Raw genomic sequence first — 12,869 nt, 5'->3', positions numbered from 1 at the left:
CACCCTCAGCCAACAAGTTTGGCCCATGCAAAAGCACAGCCTTTAACACACAACAATCACATTCAAACAGCAGAACAAATATGAAAGGGTGTCATTGTGTACATACTGATACACAAAGCCTTTCTCAACTCAACTCCCTGCCCACAACTCCTCTGAATGGATCAGTGCTCAGGCACTAGAGTGCAAAAAAAAAAAAAGAAGCTTGTGAATGCATGTATGTGAACCTCCTGACTCACAGTGCTGGATGATTTCTTGATGCGAGGCCACACAAGGAACAGAGAGAGGGCAGACATACTCTGTCCTGATACGCAGCCACTCAGCTGATCCAGCTTAGCCTTTCAGCCATCTCATTACTGCACAGCATCTGCTTAGTGGGGTCAAATGCACACAAACACATCCACACGCTCCCAGCCGCCCACACATCCACACATCCACACACGCCCTCACATCAGACAGATTCTGCTGACATGCCTGTTGGTGGCACAAAGCACTGAAACACACTGATTTATGTTTAAAACATTATGCTTTATTACAGAAAATCGTCAGATTTTGAATATAGTTTCAAAGAGGTACATTCAGCTTAGAGGTTTGGAGTGTTGAGGCTGGACACCCAAGGGGCTGGAGGTGGCGAGGTGTCCCTGCTGCATGACACAGGGCTGCTGAGGTGCCTGAAGACATCCACCTCCACCCCCTCACAGACTGACAGGGACCGTGTCCACAACCACAGAGCCTCTCCTGCTTTTTTTTTTTTTTTTGTTGACATTTTGTTTTTCGTAGAAAAAGTGGCTGGAAAAAAGGTTGCATTAAAAATACAATTTTTCATTCTTTTATAGTTTTCATTTAAACAGGCAAAAACATTAGATTCCAAGATATCATTTTTAGCTCTGAAAATAGCGTCTCTGATGTTACTTAAAGGTTGTTTTTACATTTGTTAACAAAGCAGGCAGCCCCTCTTAGTGTGTCCTCTCTCTCATCTGATGTGTGGCTCAGTGCAGTCTGGAGGCGACATGTCACAGGGTGTAAGAGCAGTCTCCTCCCCTTTTCATCAAAAACTACAACTAGCTGTTCTAGTAGCGAATGGTACTGAAAGGCAGGTCTTTTTTTTTCCATTTGTTAAGATCAAATCAGCATGTACATAATTTGTATCTCAACATGGGATTATGACTGCATGAGCCCGCTCTACAGATGCACTGTTAAAGATATGTGAGGCAACAATCAGAGAGATTAAATAAAAGACCCCTATTTAAAAGTAATGTACGGAAGTTACGGTTTGAGCGGGAATCAGTAATGTAGAAACTATAACAACTTTAACACAGAAATAATTTGCAATAGGTTTAAACCAAGAGTAAATACAGTATATCAATGCAAAAGGAGTGTTGTTGGTACAGAGGTGGATTGTGGGACATTGGGAGAGCATTAGGGGGGCTGCCTGTCTTTGCATGTATAACAAAGACTTAAAATGAAATTGGCACAGGCTCACATCAGTTCTGGAGCGAAAAACAGATTAACTCAACTGGCACAAAGCTGACCACTCTCCACAACAGTAACAAAAAAAGATTTATACAATAAAAGAACAACATTTGTGAGCAAAATTACACTTAATAATAAATATGCCAAAAGGACAATACAAGTTCGTGGGGAGGGAGGAGGGAGGCAAATGTAGACAGTATCTAAAAAGGTTTGAAAACAATTCATGTTAAAATGGAATGTATGAAGCACTACACACAAGAAGTTAAAGGAGGGGGAAAAAAAAAAGGCTCAACCGTCCACTCTGTCATTTCATTGGTCAGAAGATTTGAGCACTAACAGAAGGAGGGATATGGAGCAAAAAGCCTCACAGTGAAATGAAACATGATCTAGGTGTGGAGTTGATTTTCTTTACGCTCCAACTCAGCCTGTACGAGACTGCCGATACAAACTAGATAATGGGTAATGAACATAAATACCTCATTTAGGCTTTAGTGCATGTGCGCATATATGTGTGTCCTTACTGTGTGTGTGTTGTTCTTATAAAGCTGATATGTGCATGAGTGTGTGTGCTCAGGCATATACTCATGTGCCTTAGTGACCATAGACGCAATGAAGAAACCAGTTTCCTTAATAGTGCAGGAAATGTCTAAACATAACATTCACAAACAAGGTTCAAGTAATCCTGGTTTTCATGACGCACAGACCTTTCTGGATTTCATCATCCAGCACAGTCACACGCACATACACACAAACACACACTTGACCTGTCACTCTCAGTTCACACTGCTGTAGACAGAATCTGATCGTATTACGTCTATCTTTTTTGGCTTTGAGCAGATGCTTTCATACATCACTATGCTAAATACAGTACAGCACATATATTAATTTACTCCTCTTAAATGGACTCTTAAATTATCTCTGAGGTCGGGAGATTTAGGTCACGCTCCGAGCAATGCTTCACTGCTGGATCGTGCTCAACATCTCTAATCTATCTCTCAATCTTACATACATACACACGAACACACACTTTATTGAGTGGTAAATATGGCCTCTCTTAACCGTCAACTTTAGCATTTGATCAACAATGCAGATTCAGAATTTAAAAAAGAAAACAAAAGACATTTTGAAAAAGAAAACCATTCTAATAATGGTTTTGCCGCTCTGAGCAGAACTAAAATCACCTTCAGTAACTTTTCATACACTGTGGATGAGTAATTTCTTAAACATCAAACAATTTAAAGAATAGCGGTTGAAAAGTGCAATAACTGTAACGTAATATAAACTTTCAAAGTGAAATGAAATCGATGCAGACAACAGTGACTGAACCTCAGTGGAGTGAAGCTTTTCTTCTTCATTCATGCAGGTGAATCATTCTTGGAGTGAAAATTACAACCGCTTGTTAAAACACAGCAGTTTTAACAGAGCTACCAAAAAGGCAGCCGTGTATGCATTCATTTTTAGCTAGTATAAAAAAAAAAAGAAAAAGTCAAATAAAGAAAACCCATGCCTGTCTTCTGAGTAGATATCTTGAAAAAAATGATGCAGGGCACAGCTCTGCAGGCATGCGCAAAGGGGGGCTGGGGAGGAGTTTGGATTGGGCAGAGGACGGAGTGGGGAAAGGCAAGTCGAAGACTGCTAAACCCATTTAGATCCCTTCCCCCAAGTCAGCAAATCTCTCTTCTTCTTCTCATTTTTCCTCCTCTTTTACGATCAGGCATGATGGCAGACATCTCTGACCCTGACAGCGTCTGATGCCACTGTTGTTGTGAGTCCTTGATGCCTTTCAGTTGTCTTCCTTTAGGTGCTTGTAGGAAAGTGGTGTGACGGGCGCAATCTGCAAGAGCACAAGCAGACAGAATTTACTTTCATATTTCATACAGTTTTTTTTTTTGATTGTTTGCAAACAAGAGTAACACATATAGACACCATGCAATCACCAAAATCGTTAGAGAATCAGCTTTGATTGGCCTCGTACCCAGACACATGAAGGAACACCAAAAAATGACACTTTCCCCACCACCAGACTCAAGCAGAAATTAGTAAAAGAAAGGCTCCAAATTTCACCCCCGGTTAACTGTTAGCCCTCAGCAGGTACATAGAACAGATGCACACTGTTAGGTTTGTCCGGCTGCGGTTTACCTGGACGTGGTGAGGAGGCCATTCTCTGACAGCTATTGGAATAGAATAGAAATGAGGGTTAAACAGTTCTGTCGTCAAAAGCCTTGTGCTTCTGTTAAGCAGCAGATATTGATGACCCTGATGAACAGTGATGGGAAGGTGAAACATTCAGGAGGGTAGACAAAAAAATGAAGACATCTAGATATTTAAAGGTATAATATGCAACATTTTCAACATTCATTTACTGGGGGGGGGGGGGGGGGGGGGCAATGAGCTGATGTAGCTTGAGCTGCCCTGAGAGACTGGTGCTGAAGTGGGACATCTACTGGAGTGATAAGTTGCATATTATACTTTTAAGACAACATCAAGGTCCTGACAAGGAGCAAAGATGCTCTCATCTTCTGTACCCTCAATACTCTTGCTGACAAACCATTTATTTATTTTTTATCGTCTCAAGATTATATTTGGGTGTTTTGGATCTTTATTTAATAGTAAAGATATAGAGAGACAGGAAATGTGGGAGAGAGAGGGAGATGGCACGCAGCGTCCAGATCAGGAGTCGATCATACGACCAGTGGGGCGATGACTTTAGCCTCTGTATACGCCTGCCTGCTCTACCAATTGAGCTTTACTGGCATCCTATTTGGATAATTCTTTACAATGAAATTTAGTAGCTTCATCGAAGAAAAATGCTCAAAAAAGGATTTGAGAAGCTCAATTAGAAACTCAACTCAATCTACCCAAAACTTCAGTATAACTCCTGTTACTATTACCTAACAATGGACACTAAAACCTTCATTATTAAATCACAAAATACATCATTCTAAAGATAAGAACCAGATTAACAAAGAAAAATTATTATGAAGTCAAATTGTTCTTTGTCTTCTTTTGCCCTTGTCCTGACGTCTTTTTTTAACTTCACAATGCAACTTTGCAGAACTAGGCTTACACTACAGATGTGACTAGCTGTTGGCTAACTGAACAAATTAGACAAATGCCACTTAATTATTATTATTATTTTTTTAAACATTTACAAACTACTTTACCACAAAAACAGGCCGGGTTCGATCTGATCTGTGGCTACTATCCCGCATGTTTTTCCCCGCTCTCTCTCTCCTTGATTTCCGACTCTATCCACTGTCCTACCTCTCCAATATTTATTCCATAATGTGTTATTTATTCCTTTAAGATATTTTTGAACCATAATTAGTTTTTCAACAATAGCAAACATTTCTGAAAGATCTCATAATGTGATGATTTCATTCATTTTGTTGTCACCCCCTGTTTGTAATGCAGCAACATTCAGTCTGAGGTTAGGGCAACGTAACACCATGCAGTGAGCTCAACTCAGCAACTTAGAATGCATCCATTATTTGCCAAGAAGTTATGCAGACAGCGACCAGCGACACAGGTTTGGAACATGCACACAGTATGAAACGACAGTGGTATGAACCATCACGTCACCAGCAGCGCATGAATGTCAAGACGGGGGAGTCTTACATCACAGAACACCTCTGGTGTACACAAAAAGCATCAACACTTTAAACTGAGGCAATCCAGCTCCAAAATGTAGATGAACTGACATTTAAAAGACAAAAAAAAAAGTTTTTATTGAAGCACATGCGCGCGCGGGGGGGGGGGGGGGGGGGGGGGTGTTATATAAGCTGGGCTGAAAGGAGCACATATGATTTGAACACAATAGGGATGCAATCATGCAAAACTTGACCATTTTAACTTAAAGTCTTGAAAATAAAAAAGTGCATCTCTTCAGCCAGCCAATATCAGCTTATACAACACAAACACACTGGGTCTTGTTGATTGCAGCTTGTGTGCCTGAACACCTTTGTGCCTTTTTTGAAATCTCAGAGTTAGAGACACTGAGTTTTACTGCTGGAGGGGTGACTGGGGGAGTGAGTCTTTGATTGGCTTAATTGGCCTGAAGTTGGGCTGGTACCTGTTTAAATGACAGTATTGGACTCATCTGAAAAGGTTCTCATGAGCAGGGGCCTGGCTGAAGACCGGGGAGACTGGGGGCCCCCGGCGCTCGACTGACCCAGCTTCTTCTAGAAAGGTGAGGCAAGAGACACCAATGACATCACTAGGCTGACAAACAGACACTTTGCCTCTCTCTCTCTCTCTTGTTCTCATCACTGCACAGACACACACACACACACACACACACACACACACACACACACACACACACACACACACACACACACACACACACACACACACACACACACACACACACACACACACACACACACACACACACACACACACACACACACACACACACACACACACACACACACACACACACACACACACACACACACACACACACACACACACACACACACACACACACACACACACACACACACACACACACACACACACACACACACACACACACACACACACACACACACACACACACACACACACACACACACACACACACACACACACACACACACACAGGGGACAGACAAATAGACACACAAAGACTTGAAAACTGGACAGGTGGACATTTAAAATCAGTCCAGCTGACCTTTGAGACACCTTTTCCTTGAAAAATGTTCTCCTGATTTTTAAAAGACTGCTATTCTTGCACATTTCTTTATAGCATGTGTGATATGACCCGCACACGCCAAGACAAAAATGCAGATGCCCGCAGGGTTTGTGGTGAGGATCCAGGCTGAGGTTGTTGACTTGAGCCCCATGCAGGTAAGTTTAGGTGCTTTGTCGTGCTGCATTCACCTGACTTGACATGCGGAGGCAGCAGGCATTGGAGCAGCACAGGCGGCCAGAAGGAGACACCAACTGATACAACTCGACAGACAAGAATGAAGGACTGCACGTTTTTAGCATGGACACCCGGTCCTACTCCACACTGCTAGTTAACTTGGGAACAAGTTGCCTCACTGACAATGATTCCTCTTAATTTAAGCAACACGTATTGAAACAAAGAACACATGTCTAGGCTCATAGAAATGAATCTGTATTTCTGACCTAGGCTATTCAACCAAGTGGTGACTTTAAAATGCCAGAGTGGCGCCCTGAGTTACTACAGAGGGTAAGACAGAGGTCTAACAGTGGGAGAGGAAGGACACAAATGGTGGAAAACAAGCAAGACTTGAAGACACAGAGACTCTGCAGGACGAGGCTTAAGAATATGGGCTGACAGAAGGAAAAAGAGACCTCAGTCGCTCCACGAGAAGCTGTGAGAACTAGCTGTCTGCGACAACATGAAGATAGTAGATGTCCCCGAGGAAGGAAGGCGATGTTGCATCTTTAGAGGAGCAGGTCCAGTGAGGAAGAGAAAAGAAACAAGAGGGTGAGACAGAGCAAGGAGAAATAAATTAAGGGGAAAGCAGCGGCACCAGTTAGATAAACAAAGTTGTAGAGGAGAAAATTAAGTTTGAAAAAATTAAAAAGATCAAAGGGCTGTTTATTAAATTAAATATATAATGTTTTTTTATAACAACTGTCATTCTAATCTGTAGACTTTAATTCTACAGTATACCTGGTCCAGCGTTTATTAATCAAATATTTATTTGTTAATTTTCAGTGATGGATCAAAACTCCCCCCAAAAAATTATCAAAAACAAACAATGCATAAAAACATAAATGTTGTACAAATCTGTAGTATTACTCCGCTTAAATGTGCAAAACATTTGGTTGAGTTTATTTTCTTTTCCTAAATAAAACGTGTCTAGACATGATTTAACAACAACATTTGGGAACACACCCAACAGCACAGCGCCACCCACCAAACATTTCCAGCTGCTTGGTAAACACATTAGCCACATGGAGAGCTAATGACAAAGTATGTCGGGGGAAAGTCGTCTTTTGGAGGAAACTGATGGGAAAATCTGACTGTCCCTCAACAGTCACACCAACAACTAGCAAATAATCTGCTATTCTGTTTTAAACCTAAAAGCCTAGCCAGGGACAGGGGCTGCAAATTAGCCACGGCTAGAAACCGGTTTGCATGGCATCTACTTTGTATTTAATATATGAAGCAATGTTCACGGCATGTGTCCCTGTTAAAGAAACGAATCAAATCATATAAACGGTCATTAAGATGCAATCAAGGAAAAAAGCCTGGTTAATTGTTCTGTTATATTATTCTTTTATCTTGGAATGTGGAAACTACATTATATCCTAAAGAAAAAAATGTGGAATTATTTTTAGAGACATCTTAAACTTCTAAATACAAAAGGGGATAAAGAGCCAATTTATCAGAAAAACATACCTTACCCTTTGGATTATGTGTCATCAAAGCTAGTGCAGTGATGTCATGGATTAGAGGGGTGTGTGTGTGTGTGTTTTTGGAGACCAGCTGGTATAAACTTTGTACATTGATGAACAGAGGAAGGCAGTGTTATTGAAGGCAAAGAGTCCCATAAAGGAGAAATCCGTTTGTATTTGACGGACTTGACTTCAATCCATCTTGTGACTAAACCATGTCGACCTATTTCACCTCACAGTAAAATAAATCAAATATGGGCTCCATTATCCACAACAGAATCCTTGAGAAAATAAGTGGTTAAATTGTGACATATTTATAGAAGGTTTGGTTGCTGTAAATCTGGGACAGAGAGAGAGAGAGAGAGAGAGAGAGAGAGAGAGCGAGAGAGAGAGAAGTAGAGTGCGAATATGTGTGTCAGGTCAAGTGTGTGTATGTGTTTCAGCTCTTACCTGTCGAGCGTTGGGCCCTCGGGGCTTGCGGAACACCACAAGCAGGATCTCTGGCAGTAGGCTGACGAGGATGAGCAAGATGATGACCAGCCATGCTGACACTGAGCTCAGCATGTTGGCAAACACAAAGTACAAACGCTGCTGCTTCAGGAAAGGCCTGCAGGAGAGGGAAGACTTTGGTTTACAAGGACTGCAGGAACAACATGGGTTGAATGGGAATACAATATAATAGTTAAGCTTATATAACTACATAGGTTGATTTATTTCGAGTTGTTTTTCCTTACCATATTATTCCTCCCCAGAAAAAGCTGAAAAACACGTAGAAAGCCAGGGAGCCCCAAATTACAAAGTGGTTGATCCATGTCCAGTGCCGTGTGTCCAGAGCAAGCTACAATTAAAAATAAAACAGATGTCAAATATCCAACACTCGTCTACAAACTCTATGTTCTCAATGAGCACTTAGATGCATTCATATGAAACCTCTGAATCTACAAGAAATAAGACAAATACAAATCAGAATAATTTACCTTAAGTGTGACAGTGAAGACAAGGACAGTGAAGACAATCGTTCCATACGACCAGTTGCCAAATACCTGGATTCAAATAAGATAAAAGAGCAATTTTACTTAAGAGACATTACTTAAGAAGTGATTTCAATATTATTTTCATGAAGAAAAAGGAGTTAAATCACACCTGGCCGTTATCCTGCAGTGCAGGGTTACTGAACAAAAACCGGACACCAAAGAAGAAGAGCAAGCCATGGAAGACTCCAAGTAAAGTCCAGTAGAGGAACAGTCCCCACCGCAACATGGCGTTCTTGGCAATGTCTCTGAACATAGTTATGAAAGAGAGAAAAGTACAACATCAGTGTTCAAAGTCTCAAATATTTGAGTGAGGAATGAGAACAAGTCTCCCTACTGACAAAATAATTCAACTAACAGCAGTGAGAACAATACAGTTCAATGGAGCAAAAGCATGAGCTTATTCTAAAAAGAAGTAACATATGTTTTTTTTTTTTGTTTTTTTAGCTTCTACAAAACTATTTAATATGTTCATGTGAAATTGAACAAGTGTGAAGAGAGGGTAGAGTTGGAGAGGAATTTAAATCAAATGCTTGAGATTTGGCTCGGAAACGGCATAAAACAGGAGATGACTTAACATCTGACACAGAATACTAAGGAAATTATTTTAGGTCTAGGTCAATGATATAGGTTGTAAAAACAGATAGTGTAAACCAGTTATGGTCATTATAATGTACCCATTATTACTCTGTGTTTGTATAAGTGTCTAAAGTGTTTGTTTTTTTTGACAGGGGAGACACGACGATACAATGCACAGCATAGACAAAGACAAAACAGGCAAGCAGGGAGTAATAATAATGTTTTACAATTTTGTATGTTGAGGGTGTTGAAGGGCCCTGCTTGTGTATGTGTGTGTGTGTGTGTGTGTGTGTGTGTGTGTGTGTGTGTGTGTGTGTGTGTGTGTGTGTGTAATTCGAGTGTATGCTTGTATTTATTTTTTTCTCCTTTTCCCTTCCTCTATACCCCATTCCTATTTTTGTCCTTCTTCTTTCCTTCATTCCATTTTTCCATTTAACATATAGTTTTGTAGTAACTGCTGTGATGTCTCTTTGATTTTGTGACTTTACTATTCGTCTTCTGTTTTACAATTTTTTATAATTTCTTTAAAAAAAAAGGATGACCATACAATCAAATAGTCAAGTTCTTATCGTTCTAACTAGTGCTCCTGTGTCTTATAGAGGGGGAAATCTGAACTGATGTGAATATTGCTCATCTTTACATGAAGTAAGTAACTTAGCAGGCATGTGTGTATAGCTTCAAACATACTGCATGTACAGGTAGGTTCCTTTGTTTACCTGTAGAGGGTAGCATTGTCCAGCAGAACCTCAATACAAATGTGCTGCTCGAGGAGACTGTAAGCCAGGATGGGCATAGAGGTGAAGCAGATGTTGTACATCGTCAGATAGGCCGCGTCATACAGGGGCTGGGGAGGATGGGAGCAGGAGGAAGGGGAAAGGAGGAGGAGGAGGAGGGACGGGTCAACCAGGGGTTAATATCACGGAGAGGACAAAACTCACACACACCATCATACTTACACAAACAAAGATATATAAGCAAGCTTATATAGATCTTTTATCAACTTATGATTGATCTATGTCAGGGATGAGGACATTCATATTTTAACAAAAGGAATAACAAAATACAAAACTGCAACCAAATTGGTATGAGATCAACTACTCCATACTACAATACATATAATGCATCATTAAGTCATGATTATATAATATCCACAAGGTACCATGGTGGAAGAAAATTACTCACATAATGACACACAGAAGTGCAATGCAATTAAAGTCAGTATAAAACAAATCAATCAGAGGTCAGACATCCCAGGGGCAGTGAGGTAGGGGCAAATCGGAGGGAAAGAGTCGAACATTCAGGAGGACTAGGACTCCTGGATTCAAGGGACACCGCCTCCTTTCATCTTCACAACATCTTTGAACTTTAAAGGGTCTCCGCTCATACTCACTTGCTGGGAATAGCCACAGAAGAACTGGTACAAAAACTGAGGTAAGATGAAGCAAAGGTTCTGCAGGCAAACAGAGAGAAAGAGAACAAGGCTCACGATGGTGGATGGAAACATCAAAGAACATGAAATGAATTCAAACAGTGAAGTGCTGAATAATGCAATATATAGATCTGAATTCACCCTCAGGGATAAATAAAGTATAAAATTACAAATTAATTAAGCCAAAAAGCATTCTCAATTCATGAGGAAGATTTATTCCATCACATGAAGTCAAGTGTGTGGATTTGTTTAGGAAACAGACTTTGCTGAAACTTACAACAAGTTCTTAGTCTGAAGATGTAAAGTCAGTACTCCTCTTACCTTGTAAAAGAAATATTGCACCAGGTGTGCAATTCGAACATAGTAGAGGTGTCCATGAGCCAACAAAAGTTTCTTGAGGTGCTTGAGTTTGGGGATGGCGTAATCGCTGTTCCTCACTGCCTGTCGTCCCTCTTTACCCTTAATACCTGAAACACCAAGAACACAAATCAAGTCACAAAATCTACACTTCCCCAGAAAAACAGAAACAGATCTGTGAGCTTCAACACAAGACTTCTTACCAATACCAACATGAGCTTCCAAAATCATGCTGACATCATTGGCACCATCTCCAATGGAAAGGGTGATGGGGCATCCTTTGGAGTTCTTCACCATCTTAACAATCTAAAGGAAGCGATGCAGAGAGGAACAGTAAATAATAATGAATGTATTTGATGAGTTTGTATCCCAAAGCTATCACCAATCTGAACACTGCAATAAAGAACACTGCACTGCAGGCTGAATAGACACTTTGGACAATACTGCAAATGTTTCTGTGCAATTACAAATGCAATATTCTTATTTAATTAAAACTGGTGCAGTATTTTTATTTCATATTATTTATTATACAGCAACTTCTACCTTATGTCTTTATACATTGGAACTTTGTTTGCATTTTTTTATATACTTGTTTAAGTATGGGTTTTTTTACTGTTACGTTTATTTTCTCGGATTCTATTTAAGCTCTGCAACAGAATTGTGCAACAGATTTTAATTCATCTGTAAAATGACAACAAACATCTATTTATTCTATTTGCAAAAAACATTATTATTTAAACTCCTAAATAAGTTAACATTTTCCACGTTGTAACTGACTGATCTGACCTGGGCCTTCTGTAGAGGAGCCATGCGGCAGCAGAGCACAGCTGTACAGTTCTGACAGATCTGCAGGAACAGGTTCTTGTAGCGACTCGCGTTGGATTCAGAGGAGGAGTTTAGCACCATCGAAAGAGTGGCTCCATCTATGATAAAACCGTAATCCTGGTTTGCCGAAGACCAGCTCCTAAAAAAACAAAACAGGGCAATCCGTTTAATCATCAATAAGATTTGTATGATTACATGATTATCCTGATTCAAGAGCAAAATATCAAACTCAGTCCAAATACTGAGACCCTGTGAGTCATGGTACTAACCTGGTGACACCTGCTTTAACTGGTGGTGCATCCTGCACGGCTTTCTTATGGTATTCAAGCAAGAGCTCGTGCAGTCGTTCCTCACGCCTTCTCCCTCCATCCTCCAGAGTACGCACTGTCAGCTCCAGCAGCTCTGTACTTCTCTGGAACAATCTACAAGCATAACAGGTGGACTTTGCCGTCTCCATCTTATCCCCTGTAAGGACCCAAACATTCATGCCCGCCCCCTGCAGAGCCTCCATGGTCTCTGCTGCCTCCTCTTGAAGCCTGGGGAAAGAAAGCAAAAGAAATGGAACAAGTCAAAGTACAGCCTTTAATGACGTTTTTAAATCTTGGAATGTGGAAGAGTACCTAATGTCAACCACAAGATGGCAGCCTAAACTCACAAAATAAAAATTCAGATAAGCTGGGACTTTTAGCTGTCACTGTAAATAATTGTGATAGAATAGACAGTGTCATACTGAGAAGAACACTATCAGGATGGGTGATGTGTTAAAAAGGCATGAAGCAGGAAAAAGGTGCCAAAAG

General features: G+C 40.6%; 2 protein-coding genes across 10 annotated transcripts in view; one reads left to right on the top strand and one right to left on the bottom strand.

Moving 5' to 3' along the window:
- The window catches only part of rab41 (RAB41, member RAS oncogene family), a 209,847-nt gene that overhangs the window by 42,685 nt on the left and 154,293 nt on the right, over positions 1–12,869 (top strand). The gene's annotated exons all lie outside the window — the stretch shown is intronic.
- Positions 505–12,869, bottom strand: part of atp11c (ATPase phospholipid transporting 11C) — a 44,711-nt gene continuing 32,346 nt past the window's right edge. Inside the window, exons 19-31 of one of the 9 annotated variants that reach the window (XM_061048365.1) lie at positions 12,342–12,608; positions 12,034–12,211; positions 11,451–11,553; positions 11,212–11,357; positions 10,852–10,911; positions 10,178–10,305; positions 8,995–9,130; positions 8,829–8,894; positions 8,586–8,689; positions 8,302–8,458; positions 5,543–5,651; positions 3,610–3,641; positions 505–3,304 (exon numbers count right to left, since the gene is read on the bottom strand). In XM_061048365.1, the coding sequence (XP_060904348.1) occupies positions 5,547–5,651; positions 8,302–8,458; positions 8,586–8,689; positions 8,829–8,894; positions 8,995–9,130; positions 10,178–10,305; positions 10,852–10,911; positions 11,212–11,357; positions 11,451–11,553; positions 12,034–12,211; positions 12,342–12,608 (1,450 nt within the window). In that variant the 3' untranslated portion in view covers positions 505–3,304; positions 3,610–3,641; positions 5,543–5,546. Of the gene's footprint in view, positions 3,305–3,609; positions 3,642–5,542; positions 5,739–6,040; positions 6,890–8,301; positions 8,459–8,585; positions 8,690–8,828; positions 8,895–8,994; positions 9,131–10,177; positions 10,306–10,851; positions 10,912–11,211; positions 11,358–11,450; positions 11,554–12,033; positions 12,212–12,341; positions 12,609–12,869 lie in introns of those variants that run through there. The other 8 variants (XM_061048367.1, XM_061048366.1, XM_061048369.1 and 5 more) reach the window with 8 other exon arrangements.

Source organism: Labrus mixtus, chromosome 10 (assembly GCF_963584025.1).
Source record: "Labrus mixtus chromosome 10, fLabMix1.1, whole genome shotgun sequence".
In the NCBI taxonomy this organism is placed as follows: domain Eukaryota; kingdom Metazoa; phylum Chordata; class Actinopteri; order Labriformes; family Labridae; genus Labrus; species Labrus mixtus.
The sequence above is the reverse complement of the archived record's forward strand: the minus strand, read 5'-3'. Positions and strand labels throughout refer to the sequence as shown.